This window comes from Mytilus californianus, unplaced genomic scaffold (assembly GCF_021869535.1).
Source record: "Mytilus californianus isolate M0D057914Y unplaced genomic scaffold, xbMytCali1.0.p SCAF_6, whole genome shotgun sequence".
In the NCBI taxonomy this organism is placed as follows: Eukaryota; Metazoa; Mollusca; class Bivalvia; order Mytilida; family Mytilidae; genus Mytilus; species Mytilus californianus.
In genome coordinates, this window is record NW_026262712.1 from 32,103,046 (window position 1) to 32,127,820 (window position 24,775).

Sequence of the window (24,775 nt, forward strand, 5' to 3'; positions counted from 1 at the left end):
TGATTTTCCTTTCAGCATTGTAGGCGTATTAACATAGACATCATTGTTTGCAAAGAGGTCTTGAACCATAATGCGTCGATCCGCCATAATATTATCCCCAGATTCAAACCTGGTATTATCTAAAAGACTTGAGTCTTCAATTATCTGACTGTCACTGGTAGACCCCCCATAGCAGTCTGAAATATACGATATAGTACCTCTTGGGGTACACCCAACCATAGTTTTCACAGTATTTTTGTGTTTGTAGGAAGACCAAGTCACACTCTGAATGTTTACGTCTTGAGATTTCTGGATTGGAATCTCAGTAGCATCAAGGATAACTCGAGTCCTTGGAAATTTTCTTTGACAATCTACTGGCATATGCTTATCCACAATGTCTCTTGATGGGCAAATATTTAATTCCTTCAGTTGAAAATAAAGGAAGTTAATCCAGGTATTAAAAATCCTAGCAATGGTAGAAACAGATAAATTAATTAGCAAGGATAATTCTACATCTTCTTTAGCACATCTGAGTTTAATCAATGTTATAAATAGCTGATCAGATGGATGAAGGCTTGAACATTTATATTTGAGCTCATATGCAGCAGGACCTAGTGCATGGAATAAGAACATGAAATGTTCATAAGATTTAAAACCTGTATAAAATGAAACTGCCTTTGAATTGTCCATGAAATTCTCAATCGAATATCGTCCAAGTAACTCACACTGGATCTCCATGTCCTTGGGTACATGTACATGTACCAAGTAACTCACACTGGATCTCCATGTCCTTGGGTACATGTACATGTACGTCAGGCTCTGAAGGTAAGGAAATATTGGTACTATTCTGTGTAGACTCAACTTCAACCTCTTGTTGTATTCCTTGGTCAAGAGCTTTGTCCACACTCATAGCTTTTCTCGATTGCATTCTTAAAGCTCTAGGGCTTACAATATTTATTTTGGGACGAAAGCTAAACACTGATGGTACTGCATCTATCTTTAGTCTACTTCGATCACCTGGAAACAAAGCATGAAACTGATCTTAAAAATATTAAACAAATGTGCTTGGAAACAATTTTTTTTATTTGGGCAATAAAACTACCGCATACATTTATTCTGCTTTATTTTTTGTTAACATTGCAGTGGGGATAGTACATGTATAACTATACATACATTTTATAAATAATAATTAAGGCCAGGCTTATTAAGATTTTTTTTAATAGCGTTTAACAAGAAATCTTTGTTCAACATGCAATCACACTTATTGAGTAAGTTGGTCTATGACAAATAACCAAGACTCCATGTTGCAGATGTGACCTATAATTGGTTGTATTTACAACTTAAGTAACTTTGTTGTGTGAGTCAAGGCTCCATGTTGAAGGCTGTACTGTGAACTTTATGCATAATTGCTTACGGTTATACTTTATGTATTCAATGGAGGGTACGTAGTCCCATTGGCAATCATAATACCACATCTTCTTAGGTTTAAATTATTTCAATTTGTGCTTCATTAACCCTGGAGTGAATATATGCATGTAGTAAAACAACACATTGATAACAAACAGCTAATTTTAAATTATGAGCCACTTACATTTTTTACATACATTTGTAACTCCCATTTACATCAAGTTAACTGAAAGTAGGAGATGGCAGTTAATTTTTTTTTTATTTATCTATGAAATTCTGAAATTATTTTGACCCCAATTTTCTATTGTTATGATCATATTATTATTAAAAAAAATAAGGAATTCTTTTTTATCTATTAAATAATGCCTTACTCACATTCTCTTTACTTGTAGTTTTCCTGAAAATGTAAAACGAAACCACAAAGCAACACAAACTTTATAACACAAATTCATGCTAAAACAATAACAATTTTTTTTAGAAACAATGTCAGTCAGCTGTGATAATGATTGTGCCCAATACATGTGATCCTTGAATATTTACAGGTGTTTAGGAATAATATTTATAAAAAAAATATACATTGTTATATTAGAAATGGTAAAACACAAGCTTGAACAGTTGGTATAACTTGATATCAATACAAAGCTACTTACATGTATGCTGCTAGTTTTACAGAAAAAAATGATAAAATTTACCTAATAATGTCTCCTTGTAATCATTTGCTGTAAAATGTTGATGGCAAACAATGTCGTGTTTTCCCGGTTTCCATAGACCTTTGGTAGGGATAGATCTTTTTAGGGCAACCCTCCACTTCAGACACAGCTCAGGATTTAAAGGGAATTTGTGACCGCCACTCACAGAACATCCTGGGACACAACATCTTGTTGGTATCTTGTTATTACGTCAGGACGTTAGGGACCGCCATACATTTTCATTAGATACAAGCGCCTTACTGATAGAAAAAACGCTCAGGTAACCACCGCTAATTTTCCGGATGAAATTGGTGATTGTTAACCATTATATATGTAAAAGATTTATAAAAAGAAAAATGGTGGTTAATGGGCAAAATTTTTTAAGTCATTCAAATGGATAAAACCAGAGGATTCCGAAAATCTGACAGAAATTCCAAAACATGACAAGCGAACATCCTTAAGATAAACGTGCACGTCAGTACTCTTAGATATCTGTTTTGTCATCATGTCAATTGTTTTCTGTGCATCGTGCTGATCTGATGAGTCATGTCATTTTCAAATAAATTTAATACTTATTTTGTGCTGTCACATCACTGTCTCAGGGTACGGGGAAGGAGTCTGCAATCACACATATGGCTAACACTGTGTCATCCTGTACGTGCCTTTTGTCAGTAGGGAGCATGTTAAACAAAGCCTGTCGTTAGTTGCTGTCTGTAATATTTGTTTTTCATTTATTGTATTGTTTTTTTTTTTCATTTTTTGAAGTTTTTGGTTTTGGAGACACAAATGATGACCCCTAAAATGCAAAGTTTTATTTATAAATACACAAAGTTGATCATGGGGGAACATATGCATATGGTTCACTGTAGGAGGAGTTATCTGTAAACGCTATGCACTGTATACTAAAATAATGGCAAAGTTCAACTCTTTCCAAAATCGCAAATTTTGATAAAAATCAAACATATGACCCTGATCACTTGCACACCTAAAATATATGTACAAACAGCCAGCAAAGTGAAAATTGCATGCCTAATATTCAAACTGTAGGAGGAGTCATCCGGAAACGCTATGCAACTCTTATCCAAGAAAATACTCCAAAAAAATTACAAAGTTCAACTATCTCCCAATGTCCCAAAAGAGGAATTATTGATAAAAATAAAAACCCTGAGTGACCATAAACACAAACAGCCAGCAAAGTAAAAACTTCCTAGCATTCAAACTGTAAGAGAAGTAACATGGAATAGCTATAAACTCATAATGACACGGACGGGCGGACGGAAGGACATACAGACGGGCAGGTGTAAAACAATATATGATGCGGGGGCATAGAAACAAAAACTTTTTCTTAATGCCATTTATTGGTCATGATGAAAATTCTGTCCCTGTTAATAAAATTCCCAAGACTAAATCTAAATATTAACTTAAAAAGCCATTTATCAGTAAAGTAAGGAAAATTGATACAAATATTTCAAATTTTACTTACTTGAAGAACTTATTCAAGATATCATTCAATGATGCTTTGACAAAGTTATAGATATCAAAAGAAAACTAAAACCTCAGACTGTATCTTAATAAACTCATCATAGATACCAGGCATAAAATTTTGAACGTTTGACGCACGGTGAGTCTTCAAAGAATCACCAGTGACGCTTGAATCAAAAAAGTTGTAAGACCTAAATAAAGTACAAAGTTGAGTATTGGGGACCCAAAATTCTATTCACAAAATTAAAAATCCTTAGTAATTGGAAAAATTCAGTTTTGTAAACAGTTAATTTTACAATAACATTAGTGTAAACGAAAACTGACAACAGTAAAATATTGAAAAAAATAAAAAAAAATTTCTCTGGATGCTGTCATTGTTTAGAATTTTTTTTACGTCTGTCAGTTAAATAAATTCTGTGACGGTTAAAGAAAAATGTTGACGTTTTAAAAAAGAAAATAACCAAGGGATGATTCTAAATGTCGATGACACGACTAGAGAAGGATAAGTTTAGTTTCAAAACAATATTTTATTTTTCAAAAGTGCACACATTACAATCATGCAATAGAAATACAGGGATTGCGAAACAAGAACTTAAATAAATCCGTTCCCCATAGAAGGATTGTTATGTCTAGATTTGGCGATTTTAGTTGCAGGCTAGACACATAGAAAATTGTAAAACTGGAAATATTAAAAATGTCAAGATTTTTTGGGTGTAAGACATCTTTTTGTAGTGAATTTTGAACTACTTTAATTTTCAAAACTTGTGTTGGATTTTTGACACCATTATTTATACAAAACATTTTCAAAGTGTGCCTGTGCTACGATAACATTAAATTCAATAGCTTCTCGAGTTTTATTCCAGTATACAAAAATTATTTTACAAAATCAGTCATTCCTTATTCATATTTATATTGCAGATCATTAAATATAAGAATAAAAAACTAAACACAAATACTCTGTTTTCAAATATTTGCATTGCGAAAACTTAAAAAAAAAAAAAGGGGTGGGGTGTCTTGTGTATATAAAATTCAAAAGTCAGAAGATTTTGCCACTAGCTGATTCTGATAACAATCTTTTCGTGTGGAACAACACTTTTACAATAAATAGTACACATGTGGTAATTTCTGGTCAGTCATTTACATATTGTGGTAATCAGAAGATTTTCTGCTGTGATGACAAATACACAAGTGTTTAAATAAATGAGTTATCAATAATTTGTTAATGGGATAATGTTCTTGCTATTATGCTGAAGAAACTGTGCTTTGAACTTTTAAGAAAAAGAATTGCAGGCATTTCGTATGAAGTACAAATAATAAAGTCTTAAATCTCTGAAGAAATGAAAGGAAACTTTATTAAAACGGAATGTCACGTAATTCCTATAAACTAGAATAGAAAATGAAACATACTGTTTTTTTTTCAAAATAGCCTTCAATAAAACAAAAAAAGGATGAGGTTAATTTTATGAATAATTAACGCTGTACAGAAATGCTCGACCATCTTTGTCGTTAGAAACAAGCAAATATTTGAATTTGTTGTTGAAGGAAACTGCCCAAGGAGAACCACATAAGTCTGTTTGCGACAGGAGTATTTTGTGCTTTGTGCCATCAGCGGATATCACAATAACGTTGTTTGATTCGACCCCGGCTACGATGGCATTTCCGTATTCATCTACTGCGATACCTCTTGGTTTTTTTAGAACCTTTTCGTCCGTAAATGTCCATACAATATCCCCGTTTCTTTTATGACAAACAATCGTATTCGTATCTTTCTTTACAGAGTAAAGAGTGTTGTTTAATTCGGTAATACTTCTTGACACCACCGTACTGACAATATCATCTGTCTTGTTATCTTCCAACCGGAATTCTTTCATTTGTCCGTTCTCGAGGCATACTATGAAGGTACCTTCAGTGTAAATTAAGCAAAGAGCAGGGTCAGACGTACTGATATTTTTGATTGTTTTCCCAGATTTCAGACTAATTAGTTCAATATTTTTCTGTGTATATGATATTACGGCAACAGTTTCATTGTCAACACATGTAACATCAATGATTGTTTGCATGATGCTGCTAATTTTATTCTCTGTTTTTCCGTCAGCTGCAATCAATATCAAATACGAAGGATCATAATTTGACACTATGAAGTTTCCATTTGGCAAAATACAACAGCCTGACACATTGAAAGCATTTGTGTTCATTTTTGTTTTTAATTCCAGTGTCATATGCTCTAAAGAACTTGTAGATTTTGCATTCTCTTTTATGATTTGAGCCTGACCAAGCATCCGTCTTTTTAATGATAATTTACTAGGCATGACATGCACGTCAAATTTTCCAAACTTAGTTCTTTCGTTGATTATATTATGCAATAAAGTGTTCAAGTGGTAAGAAACTACAGTTTGAGACAAATGGTTACCGTCAATCCAAGACTGCAAGTCGTTACTTGTTTTATTTAGTTTGGTTTCTAAATTCGTTATTCCTAAAAATGTTTGCATATCTGTTGCATGTTTCTTGATGCTTTCTACATCTTGTATCCATTCCTCGATATCCCTTTGGTTTGTAGTCAAGGCCATAATGAAGCTCTGTATTTCTTTAGTTGAATTTTCTACAGCTTTGGTCAGTTCAGCAACAAAATGGTCTTGTAATTTATCAAGATGGTGATTAATCTGCTGTCGAGTCACAGAAATCTCGGATTCGATTCTCTCTATTGAATACATATTCATTCGTCTGTCTTCCAGAATAAGAGCAACGTTCCCCTTCATTTCCTGAAGTGAGGACACGATTTCTGTAAAAGCTACAGATGTTTTAACATTTTTAACGACATCTGCAAGGGGGGATATTTCTTTGCATTTTCTGTGCTTTTCTGAAATAACACATTTTCTACAAGCACATTCGTTATGTTCTTTGCAAAACAATAAATATTTTTCATCGTGCTCATCGCAGTGCAGTTTTATGTTTTCAATAAAAGCTGGCAGCGTTTCATATTTACCAATAGGAAAAACAGTGTGGTTTCGTGAGGCCTTAGAAAAACTATGATGTTCTCTGCATTCTTGGCACAATCCTTCGTTACAATCAGAGCACCAAACAACAGAAAGCTTCGAAATATGTCGCAATTCACAAATACAACAATTTTCAAACGAGGTAGCCATACCCTGTAAACAAACAAACACTTTTTAAAAAAAAATATTAACAATCCCATATGGTCTTATATAAATTTATATTTCATAACAAATATAGATTTATTGATTGTGTATGTGTCCAATACTTTTGTCCTATGCCTTTTTTATGCAGATGAATGCAAATTTTGCCATCGCCGTGGAATATGCACATCTATATCTTACCAACCCTCTGTGTCTAAGTTGTATTTTGTATTCTATATTTGTCTGTGTTATTATTCATAGGAATATCTGACACACTGCGGGCTTTTTTAAATATGGCATTTCATTGCTTATGCCTTTATAAGGAAGAATAATGCATTACTATGTTTCAGAGTATTAAGTGTTCAGAACAAACAGAGAATCTTAAATTTTGACCGAATCTGTTTGAGGCCATCTTTAAAATTGAGTATGGAAATGGGGAATGTGTCAAAAAGATAACTACCTGACCAAAGAGCAGAAAACAGCCGAAAGCCGCCAATTGCATCTCTACATGGATGTAGAAAAAAATTTCACGAGCAGAACATTGACAGAAAATGACAGCATCGATGATATTTATTATAAGCACTAAAAGGATTTACTACCAAGCTGGTGATAACTCTAGTAATATCTGTTGTAAGTTTAATATCAAAATAAAAAGATGTTGTATGATTGCCAATGAGACAACTCTTCACAAAAGACGAAATAAAATCGTACCTTTCTAAATTTTACAGACGCCATCACGGTTGACAGTTATGGAAGATTCGTTTCACAGATGATAGCGGATATGTTCCAAATATAAAAAAGAAGATGTGGTATGATTGCCAATGAGAAAACTCTCCACAAGAGAACAAAAAAACACAGAAATTAACAACTATAGGTCACCGTACGGCCTTCAACAATGCAAAAAGCCCATACCGCATAGTCAACTATAACAGGCCCCGAAATGACAAATGTTAAACAATTCAAACGAGAAAACTAACGGCCTAATTTATGTACTAAAAATTGAACGAAAAACAAATATGTAACACATCAACAAACGACAACCACTGAATTACAGGCTCCTGACTTGGGACAGGCACACACATACAGAATGTGGCGGGGTTAAACATGTTAGCGGGATCCCAACCCTCCCCTAACCTAGGACAGTGGTGTAACAGTACAACATAAGAACGAACTATAAAAATCAGTTGAAAAAGTCTTAACTCATCAGATGAATAGATACAATCCTGTTCCCTTTTCCCCGAATGTGACCTTCCGAATTTTAATTATAATCGGGTTTGTAATAACATGAGCAACACGACGGGAGTCACATGTGGTGCAGGATCTGCTAACTCTTCCGGAAATGGCCCTTAATTTTTTGATGGGGTTCGTGTTATTCAGTCTTTAGTTTTCTATGTTGTGTTTTGTGTATTATTGTTTGTCTCTTTATCATTTTCTTTTTTAGACATGGCGTTTTGTTAGTTTATTTTCGACCTTTGTTATCCGTACTATTAGTACTTTGTCATTTTCTGAACATCCACCAAATAAAAAGAACCCCTTGTCTTTGATTAGATATGCCCAGGTCAGATAAACAAGACTATATGCTACAACAATTTCACTGTAAAATACTAATCATGACACTATTTTACAATGGAATACTGCAAATGACATTATTTTTTCTGCAATACTGTCCGTGAAAATATTTCCTTTTGAAATAATTTCCTCCCCGAGACTCGTCCGCCATAATACTATTAGAGTGTTCTACATATTTTGAAATATTGTCCATGAAATGTATTTCATAACCATGCAAGCTGCATCTAAATGTCTGCAATACGGAAATATTTATTATGTATATCTAAAAATACTGTTAGGCAAATACATATTTCAACAAATACATATTCCAACATTAAAACCTTTTAAATGGGAATTTATAGTTAATGAATATAACTGTTTCAAATATACTTGTTTTGTTTTAATCAATAACATTAAACACGTTTATTAAATGATATCTATGTCTATAATTTCCCTTTAGTGAGACGACATTCATGAAATATTTTTCGAGATATAGACAAAATCTAATTATGTTTAACTTCCCTATAACGACGCGTATTTCATTCTAATCAAACTATGAAATATTGGCAGTATGCATAGACAAATTTTAGTAGGAAATTGTCCTTGTCTGGACTTTATTTCATAGACGGAGACAAAATATGATGATCAATAATAATGAAATTTTGTCCTGAGGGATATTTTAAAGACCAATATTTTACTTTATATATACTTACGTAAAGTTTTTGTAGGACTTTATTTGAAATTTAGGCAACTAAGAATAAGATTCATTCGATAAAATAGGAATACAATCTAAACCAATCTGTTTTTTTTTTAAATTATCGGCCTGATGCGGAAGAGGATATTATTAATTTTAAATTTCGGTAACATGAATAAATAGTCTAGTGCATGGTAGGTTCGGCAGGTATACTAGTTCAAAATGAAAAGTGATTTAAATTGATTAATAAACTCGTTGAATTTAAAAAAAGGCATATTTTACTGTTTATCTTAAAAAATAAAACATTACATACATCTCAAAATAAACTTGAATAACATATTTGGGTGACAGTTGAAAATCTTCTGGACTTCACTCGACCTAATGTACAATGTAACCCATCCGGATATATATTCTGGAATGAAAGATTTGCTTTAAATAAAATTGAGAATGGAAATGGGGAATGTGTCAAAGAGACAACAACCCGACCAAAGAGCAGATAAAAGCCGAAGGCCACCAATGGGTCTTCAATGCAGCGAGAAATTCCCGCACCCGGAGGCGTGCTTCAGTTGGCCCCGAAATAAAAAATGTATACTAGTTCAGTGATAATGGACGTCATACTAAACTCCGATATATAAATAAAAGAAACTAAAATTAAAAATATACAAGACTAACAAAGGCCAAAGGATCCTGACTTGGGACAGGCGCAAATATTTTGAGATCTCAACTCTGCCCCTATACCTCAAGCCAATGTAGAACACACACTCCATTATCTAGTATATTATAAGAGCATAAACCTGAAGCACGGGGAGGCACTCTACTGTCTCCACACAGCACTAAAGACAAACTCTTTAAAAAAAATTTAAAACCTGTTTTTCGTATCCACTTCACACGTATTTGTAATAAAATAGCATTTATTAAGCTTTTGTACATACCTTGAATGAAATCAAACATACAACCATTAACTGTTAAAAAATAAGGAAATAAATTATACGTCATTTTCCTGTAATCACGTGAACATAGAATAGGTTAGATAATTTTTAAAACATGAAAAATAACAATAGGAAGTTCAAAGTAACATAGTTATCTGGCATATTTGGTTTCAAATAGAAATAGCAACTGGTTACAAACAATTTCAAACTAAAATTTAAATTAAAAAGATAAACCGAAGGCACCAATGCATTAAACTTTAATGCTCATCTGGATTAATATTCTGTATTGTATCCAAGTTTTCAAGTAATGACAGTTGGTAGCTTTTAGTGTTTAATAATTAATTTTGTAAAATAAGAAAAGGGTTATTTATTTGTACTCTCCTAAAGAAGTTCTTTTATATATGTGATGTCGTTTTGTCGAATTGCAATTAAAGATATGTAAAATGGAATTAAAGTGGATGTTTTAAAAAAACATAAAACATTATTTTCGGAAAATATTGCTAATTTTTATTTTCTTAAAAACGGACGGTAAAACGCGAACCCGAGACAGCTGAAAGGCCAGCAAAAAATTGGTGCTGATTTTTTTTGTTGCTTTTTGATAAGAAATTTACAAACTGGAAATAAGGTACTTGTTATACATTATATGGTACGCTACTGACCCCCTACAGATCCATAGAGGGTTAATCCATAGAAGCTTTATTGCATATGTTTTAATGAATACATTAAAATTGAGAATGGAAATGGGGAATGTGTCAAAGAGACAACAACCCGACCATAGAGCAGACAACAGCCGAAGGCCACCAATGGGTCTTCAATGCAGCGAGAAACTCCCGCACCCGAAATTAAGAGTTGTCAAACTGTTTATCTTCTTGCACACGTCAATGAAAAGCACTGTTGGATCTTAGTTCTTAATAAAACAAAAATGTAAACATCTTCCAATAAATTTTCTCTTTTAAGGATTTACTTTTTTATTCTTTATTACTCGGAGTATTCATCGATTTTTCTTTGTCTAGTATACAAAGTCCTTATATCCTATTATAATTTCCAGTTTCAGCAGGGGATGTCCAAAAAAGAAGATACGTTAAAACATTTGAGATAAAAGTACCCAATTTACTTTATAACCTATATGAATTTCTGTAATCGTTTATTTCTTCATACGTTATTCCTTAGTTGCACTTATATATTGCTTAATCGGTATTGGAACTCATTATGTAAAAGTAAGTCTAAGGGAATATGGGGTATGAAGACAGTGTAAGTGTTAAAGTCTGTAGAAGTCACATTGGACTGTTGAAAGGGGACTTTCGTATTACTGATTTCAATTCTCGACACGCAAGAGCTCTACATTTGACTTTGAAGCATGATCAGCATTGATGCATGGTGACCACTAGTGGTTTCTTGTTTGTGTTGAGTAACTGTCCTATTGATTTATTCTCAACATATCCTTTTATATAAATTGGTTGTTTGAGAACGTTCAAGTATTCACAAAACGCCAAGATATTCTTTAAAGCCAAGTTTATATCTGTAGAATATTTGGTATTAATAATGTACCTAATTATTCTATTATCATACATCAGAAATAATAGATAATAGAGTACAAGATAATAATTGAATTATGACATGGATAGAACACCATAATGAACAGAAGATGAGGCAAAATTACACGGAAAGCACACATTGGCCCTCCACATTTATTCAAAATAAGAAAATGAAATGTGGCATGATTTCAAATAAAGAAGAAGAATCCAAAAGAGAAAACGATAAAGTATGTATCTATTCGACGTTGCCGTTTTATGACAATATTTTAGTTTAAAATACAACAATCAGGACAAGAAATGGTTAAAGGCAACATTGATTTGTATAATGGTCGACTCAGTCCCACCAAGACCATCAAGTTGAATATGACAGGTGATATTTGATAGTCAATGCCAGTATTGATGAATCATTCTTAAATACCTCTATATTCCAGAAGAGAGAGAGAGAGAGAGAGAGAGAGAGAGAGAGAGAGAGAGAGAGAGAGAGTAAAGCGTTATCACGATTGATCACCAATAATCCCTGTTTTAATACTAATGGTATTAATGTAGCAACATTTTTTATTACAATATAACTCTAATTGAAACATTACAAATATGATTGTATAGGGAAACTGACTAAATGTCATGACCGGAAACTATTTTTTTGAGGCAATGACTATTAATAAAACTCTTGATGGGTTTATTATAAAATCTCGATAAACAGGAAACCGGAGATTTTGTCAAATGTAACTGTACTCGAAACATATAAAACATGAAAAGGTAACTGATAATATTTCATGACCAGAGATTATTATTTTGAGCCGAAAACTTAAGATTTGAATATGTAATCTCGGAAAAATGGAAACTGGAAAATTTGTTCAATGTAATATAAATTTTTTTTTGTCAATATTTTCCCAAGTGGATACTGAATAAGTTGATATATTTTAAATCTGTCAGGACAAACAATATCTATGATACATATCTGAGTCAAAAGCTTCCTTTTTGAAAAAAACTATATAACTGGAAAATTGGATAAAATGAATATGAATCTGTCGAAAACTTTGATGTAAAGATTTTTTTTAGCTATAGATAGAACTTAAATTTCGTATAGGTATGTATAAGTTGTCCCAGAGGCTGAAAGAAGAACGGTTGTTTAAATCGAGGTAAATAAACTGTTTATTATTTTTCTATTATGCAGATTATAGATGATAAATTCAGATACAAGGGGTGACATTTTATCTGTAAGATAATCCAGCCAGTGATTATAAATTTGTATGTATATAAAAATAAGGAGATATGGTATGATTGGCAATTACAAAACTGTCCATCAGAGTTTAAAATGTGGATGTTAACAACAAGATATCAGCCTATGTGGGCCTTCAACTACGAGCAAGCAAACCCAAAAAAGGTCTCGACATGCAAAAACGTGAAACAATTCAAATGAGAAAAACAAACGACCTGATGTATGACAAAACAATACACGAAACGCAAGTATGACAGACAGCCTTTAACGACAATTACAAAATTAGAGGTTCCTTACTTGGGACATACACAAATAGAAAGTGTCGGGCTAATTAGATATAGGAAGATGTGGTATGAGTGCCAATGAGACAACTCTTAATCCAAGTTACAATTTATAAAAGTAAACCATTATAGGTCAAGGTATGGCCTTCAACACGGAGCATTGGCTCACACCGAATAGCAAGCTATAAAGGGCCCCAAAAAATTACTAGTGTTAAACCATTCAAACGGAAAAACCAACGGTCTAATCTATATAAAAACGAGAAACGAGAAACACGTATGAACTACATAAACAGACGACAACTACTGTAATCAGATTTCTGACTTAGGACAGGTGCAAACATTTGCAGCGGGATTAAACGTTTTGAACATGTTTGTTTGTGCTCAACTAACCAGGGACACTGATGTAATATCACAACATAAGAACAAACTGTGTCAGTGTTATTCCTTTTGCAACCTCTTATGTTGTTTATAATTCGTTCAATATGCCTGTGTCTGTAGTTACGTTTTGGATTTAAATGAATGTTATCTATGTATTACTGGTAAATTATTAAGTCAGGGATATCGTTACCACAAATTACTTAAAACATTTACTAAATTCTACCATAGATATCAAGATTTGGGTTTGAAGTTTGGATGTGGAAAACTTATTTTAAACGAGATAGCACATCTTAATTTTTACGGAGATGTTTAGATACGATACGGGTAAACTTATCGATCCTACAAAAACAAACGTATTCTTAAAGGTTACCAATTCAACCCGACTTTCCGGAAAATTATCTTAGTTAGTAATTTAATACTTAATATTTTAAAAGTTTTTCTAAAACTCGTATCAAAAAATCTTATTCTATATACAGTTGTGTACCTTAAAAGAGAAATTGCTATTTTATTAATTCATATTTAGTTACAATATAATTAATTCATTTTCGCCATATTGTATGGAATTGGAATGCGGTGAATAGATTAAATGTGCCCATAAACAGTAATTTGTACTTTCATAATTTTTTATTAAACATTTTCTTGGTGCTAGTTTCTTTTTGGCTGAATGAATAAATCATTGTGCGTGAGGTATGGATAAAATGAAAAAGAAAAATATTTGTACATACCTAAAATGCAATCAGTCATAACACCATTTACTTTAGTCAAATAAGACAAATTTGTAGTAGGAAGTACATAATATTTAATTTTCTAATCAGGTGAACATTGTGAAATAGCAACATATCATATAGTTTTAAAATAACTTAACAAAACTATGCACTTTAAGCCCATAGAAGCATAGGAATACAAACAATTAAACCATGTACAAGAGACGGTGTTGCGTTCTCTTGAATGCGGTCCTTAACGATATTTCCTTTTCTGACGGGGATGGTTCTATTGTTCCTTCGTACGATTTGTATATTTCCCAACTCGTTTGCTTTGCCCGTGTCTGTAAATAAAACTGTATTGACGGCTTGAATTTGAATAAATGTAAGGAGTTACAGCTTTATTCTGGATAAGTTTTACACAGGAAATGAAGTGGGTCTTAACAGATTATGGCTTGAAATGTCGTCGTTGGCACAGCTTTTCTGAAGAGGTACATGTATATGGCATTTACTGATCTGCAGTAAATAAAAGAAGGGATTTTCCTATATACATCGTCTCGTGGTGCATACTGAAGATAAGTCGCAATATCAATTATGCAATGTCATTTGCAGTATACCTCATAATTAACTTAACTTATAATATCTGTACAGATTTCTCCTCAAGTCATCAACATCTTATGCCTTCATTTTGCTCAATGTCAACATATACTTGCTTAATGTATTATTATAAGATGTTGTTTATTTTGTGTTTTATGTTTGTTTATTACATGTTTATTGTCTAGATTGAATATATCGTTTAAAATTATATTGTTTATGTGTTTTATGCCCTGATGGGGACGTAATTTGGTGAATATAATTCAGCGTTCTATTCTATTGTATAGCATCAACATTTTAAGCAGAATTGAGCAAGAAAAAAAAAATGTAACCGTTTGGTATTTTTTGTCAAATAGAGCGAGCCTCTCAGGAAAATTGTTTTTTCATATTCATTTTGTGTTCTGCCAATTATAGGTTGTACTGATCATGTCGGAAATTTATATTTCAATACACTTAGTTGTTTTTATTTTAGTACATAAACGTATATCTACATATTTTTATTAAAGCATTAAAAAATTTTGTACAAACCTTGAATGTGTATTCGATAAATTACTGTCTTTTCAAGACTGAAGGATATATCGGGTATGTCCTTTTTATGATCATCCGATATCAACATGTTAAATAACTGTAGCATGTTTAAATAAAATCGATATCAAATAGCTTCGCTGTCAAGAGCTGGGAATGGTGAATTATCACAAAACGATTTACGGTCACCTTGACGCATATTACATATAGCGGTAAATTTATCTGCATGACTCATAGATTGTTATAGGGGGTGTAAATAATTATTAGATATAGAATTTAAACTATCATATACTTCTGTCATCCCTAAAATAATTTAGAAAAACTTGTGAATACGAGGTAGAGCGGTGTATAAATGTAAGTGTTTTAATCAAATTGACATTCAGCTGATCATATTTAATGATACACAGTATGCATTGTAAGGAGAGTCACCAATTAAAGAGTTTTCTAAAATCTATAAGTCATGCTATCTCACAGTGTATTACAGACACATAGTTACGTCTGCTAAGCATTAATAAACGAATATAGGACACAAAGTCACATTCAGTGTTGGGATAGTCTTTTCATTGATTCACTTTTGATCAATCTTAATTTCATTTTAACGATACTAATAAAACAATTCCTTACATTTATCAAATTTTCGAATTTTTGTAACTATATGCACTGCATGATCTTTACACCAGTGTATATAATATGTTTGTTGACAGCAAAATAAGTTTTACAAATTTATTAAAGATAAATTTTATTGAACAGAAATTAATAATCAAGTTATGATACAACATAGATTAGCTTTCTGAAAATGTTAATCACCGTCAAATTATAATTGTTGTTGATTGCTGTCTGCCAGAATCGTTTTTCGTCTATAGGTTTTAGTATAAATGAGGACGTTGGGTTTTTTTAACACCCACCCCCACCCCACCCCCCCCCCCCCCCCCCCCCCCCCGACCAAAATGGCCACTGTTAGCCTTGTCGTTAATTGGCGCTCATTGCAGATGCCCGTTATACGTTAACTTTTACAACAACCTTCTCTGTAACTATTAAGCCAATAGGAACCAAACTTGACAAAACCTTCATTTTGATTTCTAATTATAAATAATTATGTCCGATGATCCAATAACATGGCTGACTAAAAATCAAACCTTAATGAATAGATGATGAACAATTTAATAAGTCATTCATGAAACTAAAAAATAAAAAGAAAATATATGCTCGCCTACTGAAAACAAGCTGAGTTTTGTCCCCCACTGTCGACTGGTCAAACAAATGACACAAAAGTGTTTGTATACCTCTTCAAACAACATGTAGTATTTTTGAAGTATGCAACACAATTCAGCAACGTCAGAATAATCTGCTTACCGGTATTTCTCTAATATTAAAACACATTCAAAATTCAGTTTAGCGGTTACTCCTTTCAACCCCGAAACCAAAAGCTGGTGCAATAAATGTTCTGGCAATAGCGTTGAATTGTCATTAAAGTATTTGAAAAATGCACACGTCACTTATCAACATATCATTAATACTCGTAACACCTGCGTACTTAACATGTGATTTATATGATATTCATTTTTGTGGTGATTTTCTTAATCTGTTGATTATGTGCGAATCACTTCTACTTGCTTAAATCAACTATTCTAGATACACTGTTAGGTAAATATAGATCTTCTCTTATATTATTGCATAAAAATTAGAACTTTGCGAAAATAAATAGCTACGGAATCAGTTTTAAAGGGCGGAAGTTGGAGAAATAGTATCCGCGATAATAATTTGGTTTTTGAAAGCTCTATTATATATTATATATTATATAAGTAAGGAATCACTGATGCGCATAGATTTTCCAAAACTTAAACAAGAATTGATATTGTACTAAATCACTTTGTATGCAACCATTGTAACAAAAAAGGATGTACAATGATTATAAGAATATAGTATCAAGGTAAAACCACAAAAATGCCAGAAACCTAAAACACATAACTGTAAAGCTTAGCGACAGAAAATTGCGACTCAATCAATCAAAAAATTAATATCTTATTGATCAGTAACGTACTATAAGAAATTACCAAATATATTGGACAATAAAATGGCACACATCAAAATCAACACTCAACTCCTTCGAATGATTGACTGATGGGTGTTTTACGCCACTTTCAGCACTATTAGCTATTTTGTGGCGGTCAGTTTTTATTGACGATTGAAGCCGTAGTGCCTGGAGAAAACCAATCACTTTCGTCAGAAAATCCTAGTCAAGTAAGATTGGCATCAAACGCACATGCCTTGTGCGGGATTAGAACACCGATCGTCCACTAACTACTTCGACAATTAGTTCATATTTTTTAAAAGTACTACATCATACAGTACAAAACACGTGTTCCATCTTCAAACAGGATGACAAATTAAATGAAGGGGAAATTCAAGACGTCACGTTTTTTTCTGACTTGAACACATGCTAAAGCGTTATCTTGTGTTCATGATGTTTTGAATATGGTGGTTTTATCTTAGACCAGTTGTTTGATTTTGGTAGGTTGGATGTACTGTGACTACCATGATCATGATGACATTAGTTATAAACTCGTCTAGTTGAAATTGTTATACATTTAACAGTATCATAACATATGATATAGATTAATCATAATTATAGAGGTTAATACAAATAGTATAATTACATACAATAAATAGCATCTAATATTTGTGAATGTTTAGTCAATGTTTAACATTCAAAAATCCGAAAATGTCAATGGGAATGAACTAAAACAAGTAACAATAAAAAAGAAACGACTGAAGTTCTCCATCGCATCGCTTTATTTCCTTAATGCACAAAGAGATAAACAAGACGTTGGCAGTCACTAACAATGGTTAAAACTTTGCAAAAGACCAATGTGCAATTTGATGACACGGCTATCTACAGTCCCTGCCATTCAAAGAACAAATTCCCTTTGTTTACAATGTCTGTAGCTGCAATATATAAACAACTTAAAAAAAATCATTCCATTGTGACATTTTTTTAAATTCAAAATAAAGAAAGAATTTTTGTAAATTTATAACCACAAAAATATAATATTATTTGTAACTTTTTTTTTTATTATTTTGCTTTACATTGTATAAAAACATCAAATATAGCTATATAGTTTATTCGTTATTAACGCTGTACAAAAATGCTTGGCCGTCAGTTTCGTTTGCAACGAGCAAAGATTTTAATTTACTGTTATAGCAGACTGCTCTAGGTGAATTACACAAGTTTGTTTCAGACAGTAGTATTTTGTGCGTTGAGCCATCAGAAGCTATCGCAACTACGTTGTTTGATTTGCCTCCGACGACAAAAATGTTCCCATGTTCATCTGCAGTAATGCCACTAGGTTCATTCAGAACGTTTTTATTTGTAAAGGTCCATAAAAGATTGCCGATTCTATTATGACAGACTATCGTATTTGTAGCTCTCTTTTTAGAAAATAGATTATTGCCTGATGAAGCCACATAATTTGAGACAAGATTATTTCCAATTACATTTGATCTTTCATTCGTTAAACTGACTTCCTGTAACTGTCCTTTATCAGGACAAACTATAAAATGGCCTTCAGAATAAGTTAAGCCACGCGACGAAAAACTAGTTTCGATGCTTCTGACTGTTTTCCCTGATTTTACACTAAGTAATTTGATGTTCCTCTCAGTATATGATATTATGGCAACAGTTTCATTGTCGATGCATGCAACATCATATATATTGGGCATGACGTTGGTGATTTTTTTATCAATGATTCCATGGGATGTAAAAAATAACAAATAAGAAGGGTCAAAGTTTGATACTACAAAATTTCCACTAGGAAATATGCCACAGCCTGACACATTGAAAGCTGTTGTACTTATTTTCGTTTTTAATTCCAATGACATATGCTCAATAGAAGTTTTAGGCTCGACGTTTACTTTCATTGATTGCGCTTGTCCCTCTTTCTTTTTTTGTAATGACAGTTCACATGGTTGAACGTCTACGATAGTTTTTCCGAACGTAATTATTTCTTTACTGATATTTTGTAACGAAGTGTTAAACTGGCACGAAACTACGGTGTGAACAAAACTATCACCTTTAATCCAAGTCTGTAGGTCGTTTTCTGTTTTATTTATTACTCTCTCTAAATGCGAAATTCCTAAAAATGTTTGCATATCTGTTGCATGTTTCTTTATTGTTTCTACATCTTTTATGCACTGATCAATTTCACTTTGGTTTTTATTCAGAGATGCAATGAAGCTGTGCATTTGTTTGGTTGAATTGTCAACAGTTTTGTTCAGTTCAGCTAGAATATGGTCTTGCATTTTGTCAAGGTGATGATCTATCTGCTTTCGAATTGCTGATATCTCGGATTCGATTTTGTCTTTCGAAGTTGATATTGAAGATACGTTCTTTTGTCTGTCTTCAAGGATAAGGATTACGTTCTCCCGCAGTTCCTTGAGTGAGGATTCGATCTCTGTAAATGCAACAGATGTCTTAGCATTTTGTACCACATCTTCAACGGAAAATATTTCTTTACAATCCTTGTGAATTACAGAAATGACGCATTTTCCGCATAAAAGTTGGTTATGCTTCTTGCAAAACAACAAATATTTCTCATCATGTTCACTGCAGTGCAATTTAATGTTTGCAATAAAGGTTGGTAATTTTTGGTATTCAGCAATTGGAATAATGTTGTGGTTTCGTGTTGCCTTTAGGAAACTGTGGTGTTCTCTGCAGTCTTGGCATAAACCTTCATCACAATCTGAGCACCAAACCACGGGCAACTTAGATATGTTTCGTAAAGTACAAATACCACAATTATCAAAAGAAGTAGTCATGACCTGAAAAAATGCATAATATTAAAATCTATGTATTTTGTATCATAAAGAACTCAACCGATAAAAGTCAAATGTAAAAGACAAAATATATAAATAGACAGGTCAAGTTTTCCTCGGCTGAAGTCAGCTTTTTATTTACAATGTTGAGATTCACTGCTTTAACTCAAATTGTAAAACGTGTAATGATGGGTTTTTTAACCAAAACATTTTTTATTTTACCTTTTGATGACTCGTACGACACTAGACACAATATATATTTGAAAAAATAATTCATTATAAATAAATGAATATTTTTCTCTCATACATAGCTCTGGTTCCTTGTCAGAAAATTGTTCTTCTCTTAGATTTGATCAGCTCTTCAACGTTTGTATATGTATAAGGTTTTTTCGACCTCGAGCATCAATTGTCGGAATACGGATCTGATGCAGTGAAACTGGTACCTTTAATCTTATTTTCTATCAATAAAAACGTTTGAATAAACAAAGGGATAAATATAAACCATAAGACGAAGAATAAAAAGCAACACCATGCCCTCTCTGTATATCAATAGCTCCTCTATACTTTGACAAACAATCCTATATTTAAAAACTTTTTCACTAAAAGCTTTAAACACCTATGCAAACATCTTGAATATTGGATGATTTAAAAGATGTTATCAGAACACCAAACATTTACAACAAGTACACACAAAAAAGTGTAATTAACAGCTGCTTTTGCTACGACATTAATCTTTGATACAATTACATCAGAACCAATGAATCTATTCGCCGGATGTTACCCATGTTCATTGAAGAAATTCAACTATGACTAGAACAAAAACTCTCAGTATTCATCTTATTTTGACTTTTAATCTTGGTAGCCATTCTATGAAACATGATACCACGAGAAAATCGAATTGTTCAGAATGGAAAAGAGATACACTATTCATCATGTAATGAGATAAATTGCCAAATCGACTTGAATAGTTGTGAATATGTGTTTAGTATAGTAATCCATGGAGGGTTTGTTTGATACAATGTAAAATTATGTTCACAAAAATAAACGACAGTGTGACATAAAATTATTTCCAAGTAAACGTTATTATTTTACTAACTTATGAATATCATTCATTGGCCAAAACATTATGCTAAAAAAGGCTATGTTGTCAAAGCAAGATATATAACACTTACAGAATTTCAATGACAAATGGAATAGACCACTTTCGAGTTCATTACATTTCCTTCAAAAATAAAAAAAATAAAAACATGATGCTATATTGCACGAATTATTCGGCAAATTAAATTCTTATAATTGATAATCAGCACTGCTGTCCTTACGGAACAAACACTATTTTTAGTTTATCCTGCATAATGACGATCACGAAAACTCTGATGAACTTTGATAGTGCAGGGATACGGGCGGGCCCCACTATCTGGTAAATGACGTCATAAAGGCGCGCATAATTGACGAATGTTTCCGGTGATGGACATTCCTCGAAAGTGATCTATAGATCAGTATCTGTTTTTGAAGACCGTATATTAAGTAAATGTATTGGATTTCTTATCGTTGACGTGTTTAACATATATCTTAACATTCTCACTAACAGTCAGTAATTTAGACAATGTTGTTTTTATATACCACTGTCATGATGTTGTTAACTCCTAAAATATCATAAAACAGCATAACGTTTAAAAGTTCCTTCATGCGCTTGCAAGTATTACAAATGCAATCACAAAAGATTACCTACTCTGTGGTAGGACATTATGGTACTCGGTCAAGTAAGAGCAACTTAAAGAAGTAAAATCAATTGCAATTTGGGGGGAACATTAACTTTTTTCCAATGATTTTGTCCCAAATTACACCGATTGTAAACTTGATTATTTCCTTTAGTTGCTAATTATTGACCGAGTACCAGAGTGTCTTACCACATAGTCGATAACCTGTCGAAAAAAGATAATTCCGGAATCAAATGTCGGTTTTTGAAAATAGTTTATTGAATGTTATTGTTTGAATTTAAGCTTAATGGCAATGTTGGAGGGACACTTAATCATCTGCATGTTTTACAAAGTTCAGACAAATCTGGATCTACTGATAAACTTTTTACTGCATTTTGCAGAGATACATGACCCTCGATTCCCCCTGGTTTAAGGTTCGTCATGATTATGACAACATTGCTTATGTTTACACCACGAGCACAGACAAACCTGTGCAATTGAAACACATATTCAATGACTGACTGCATCTAGATATATTTAAGTAAAGTGCAATAACTCCTATTAGAAAGAGATCCATTTACATGTATTATACTTTTCGAGATAATAAGCAGATTGACAAAATTGATAAAATCGGTCATTTAAGAGCAATAACTTTTATAGGGAGTCGACTGAAGTTTTCGGCCATTTGAGCTATAAGTAGATCTTGTCTAGCTGATAACCTTTTTCTTAATCTATTCAAGGTGGGTAAGGTTGTCCTGCGAGAGAACGTTCTGTGCTGGTGATTCGGTCCTGACTGGTGCTGGTGGGTCCTGATTCTGTGCTGGTGGGTTTGTTTACATTGTACCAGACCGACAATAAAACAACCGTTCTGTTGCTTAATTTTTCTCTGATACTTCCTAAGTACCATGCTAGGAATATTACAACGATTTTTTATTAAAAAAGTCGTGCAAATTCGCCAAACGAAATTGTCCTGACGATGTGCTGGTGATTAGAAAAACGGTCCTGATTCTGTGCACCTATGTCCTGGTTCTGTGCCTTTATATTTTAGTTAAAAGTGGCAAATATTCAAGATCATTGATGCAGAAAATTTGTATAACTGATAGAAAATATACCTAGCATATATTTGGTGGATATTTCATATGAGCCAAGTTGAGTCTGTTATTTTTATTTGATTTTTGAGAGGGGGTGCAAGATCTTTCTGTTGAGGTGTTTTGGCATTTTTAAACTTTTGTTAACTGTTATTTTGAAGATATATGTTAACTGTTATTGACTTATTAGCTGTTATCTGTTTTCTTAAAATAACTTTGTTGTGAACTGTTGTTATGAAAAAAAAAATACCCCTGTTTACTGTTTTTTTTTTAATTTTTGAATTCACTGTTTTCTCATTTAAGATGATTTAAAATGCTGTTATCGGTTATCAATATTTTAAATTTACTGTAATCTGATTTGAGCAAAATAAAAAAAATAATTGAACCCCTCTTGCCCCCTTTTGAGATAAGAAAATATGCATACGATTTGCGGGATTACGATCCTTTTGCATGACCATCAAAATACGGAGTAAAATATCCAATACCTATATAAAAAAGATTATCTAGTATGTTTGCCAATGGACAAATTTCCATCAGAAACAAAATGATCTAAGTGTTAACAACTATACGTCACAATGACCCGAAAAATCAAAATGAAAAAGGTTTTGCATAAAAATGGAGAGCATAAATATAGAATAAAGGAATTTTTTTCTAATAAAATTGAGAATGGAAATGGGGAATGTGTCAGAGACAACAACCCGACCAAGAAGCAGAAAACAGCCGACGGACACCAATGGGTCTTCAACTCAGCGAGAAAATCCCGCACCCAGAAGCGGGCTTCAGCTGGTCCCTAAATTAAATGTGTACCACTTCAATGAAAATGGACGTCACACTAAACTCCATAGCATATAAATGAACTAAAATTAAAAAACATACAAGACTAACAAAAGGCAAGAGGCTCCTGACTTGGGACAGGCGCAAAAATGCGGTGGGGTTAAACATGCTTTGTGAGATCTCAACCCTCCCCCTATACCTCCAGCCAATGTAGAATAAACAAACACACAGCAATACGCACAGTAAAACTCAGTTTAAAAGAAGAAAAATGACAATGATACATAAATTAACAAGGGACTACTAACAGTTACTCCCATGCCAGCTCCAGACCTCAGTTAAACTGATTGAAAGATTATGTCTTCATCATATGAAAATCAAGCTCAACCTAAGTTGATCACGGCAAACTATCAGGTGAATCTGAACATTTCTTAGATGAGATTAGATAATACATTCAGTGTAGCCTAAGCATCCTGGATATTGTTTCTCTGACAATTTGTACGATACTGTAGATACTTTTCTTTTTATTCAATCAAATGAATCTCAGCCTTGTTTCTGCGCGTAAGAATCATGTGTCCTCAGCAGCTAAAATCAGATTTCTTTGTAACAATTTAGTGTTTACTAAAAGGATGACAATAATATTGCGGGTTTTTTTTTTGGAATAAGGAAGAGGGAGGTCACGGTGAAAGTTATTAAGCTTGGAATAGTTTTGAAATTCTAAAATTGTTGATAAAAAATAATTTGATGCAGATGTTCAAGAACGATTTTATTACTGCAGTTGATAATTTTACCATAAAAACATTTTCCAAGAGGGGCGGGGGTTTCCGTAAGATTTAAAAGTTGTACTTTAAAAGAAAAATGTATCTATTAGCTATTAAGCATCATTTGCTGTACCTTTAAGCCTCTGGTCAACATAAAATTATTGTCTGATCGGTTGTCAGGGGGAATTTTCGTAAGTAAAATAAAACATTAAAAAAAATATTTAAATATTTCATGGAAGGGCAGACTAGAATTTGTCAGAAAATGAAGACTAGATAACCTAGATAACACACACAAATATAAGATTCTTTTAAAGATCCAAAAGTAAAGTCTGTTGTCAAGGATTTTTGATAAAGAATTAAGGGGAAGTAAGTGAACGATGTGTCCTTATTTTCTATTTTAAAATATATTTCCTGAATAAAAATAAAATATGCCTAAATTTTAATCGAAAATGAGTGAAAAATGAGTGAACGAAAAAATGAGTGAACGAAAAAAAAAATACCAGACTAAGAAATACACTTTTAGTTAAATATTTGTAATAGCACGAAGCTTT

General features: G+C 32.6%; 2 protein-coding genes across 3 annotated transcripts in view; both read right to left on the bottom strand.

The window, feature by feature from the left end:
* Nucleotides 1–24,775, bottom strand: part of LOC127706829 (tripartite motif-containing protein 5-like) — a 69,129-nt gene that overhangs the window by 39,382 nt on the left and 4,972 nt on the right. Inside the window, exon 2 of one of the 2 annotated variants that reach the window (XM_052211532.1) lies at nt 18,184–19,913. The exons of the other annotated variant lie outside the window; for it this stretch is intronic. Within the exon in view, the coding sequence (XP_052067492.1) occupies nt 18,216–19,910 (1,695 nt within the window). The 5' untranslated portion in view covers nt 19,911–19,913 and the 3' untranslated portion in view covers nt 18,184–18,215. Of the gene's footprint in view, nt 1–18,183; nt 19,914–24,775 lie in introns of those variants that run through there. 2 annotated transcript variants of the gene reach the window in all.
* Nucleotides 4,075–10,005, bottom strand: LOC127706826 (uncharacterized). Its single transcript, XM_052211529.1, has 2 exons — nt 9,866–10,005; nt 4,075–6,703 (listed from the first exon to the last, which is right to left on the bottom strand). The coding sequence occupies exons 1-2, from the start codon at nt 9,890–9,892 to the stop codon at nt 5,018–5,020; spliced, it is 1,713 nt and encodes a 570-aa protein (XP_052067489.1). The 5' UTR covers nt 9,893–10,005; the 3' UTR covers nt 4,075–5,017.

What these genes read in the sequence shown, in the direction of transcription:
- LOC127706826 (XM_052211529.1), bottom strand. Translation starts at nt 9,892, where the DNA reads ATGGTTGTATGTTTGATTTCATTCAAG. An exon ending in TATGTTTGATTTCATTCAAG is followed by an intron (nt 6,704 to 9,865) that starts GTATGTACAAAA and finishes GTTTGTTTACAG; the next exon opens with GGTATGGCTACCTCGTTTGA.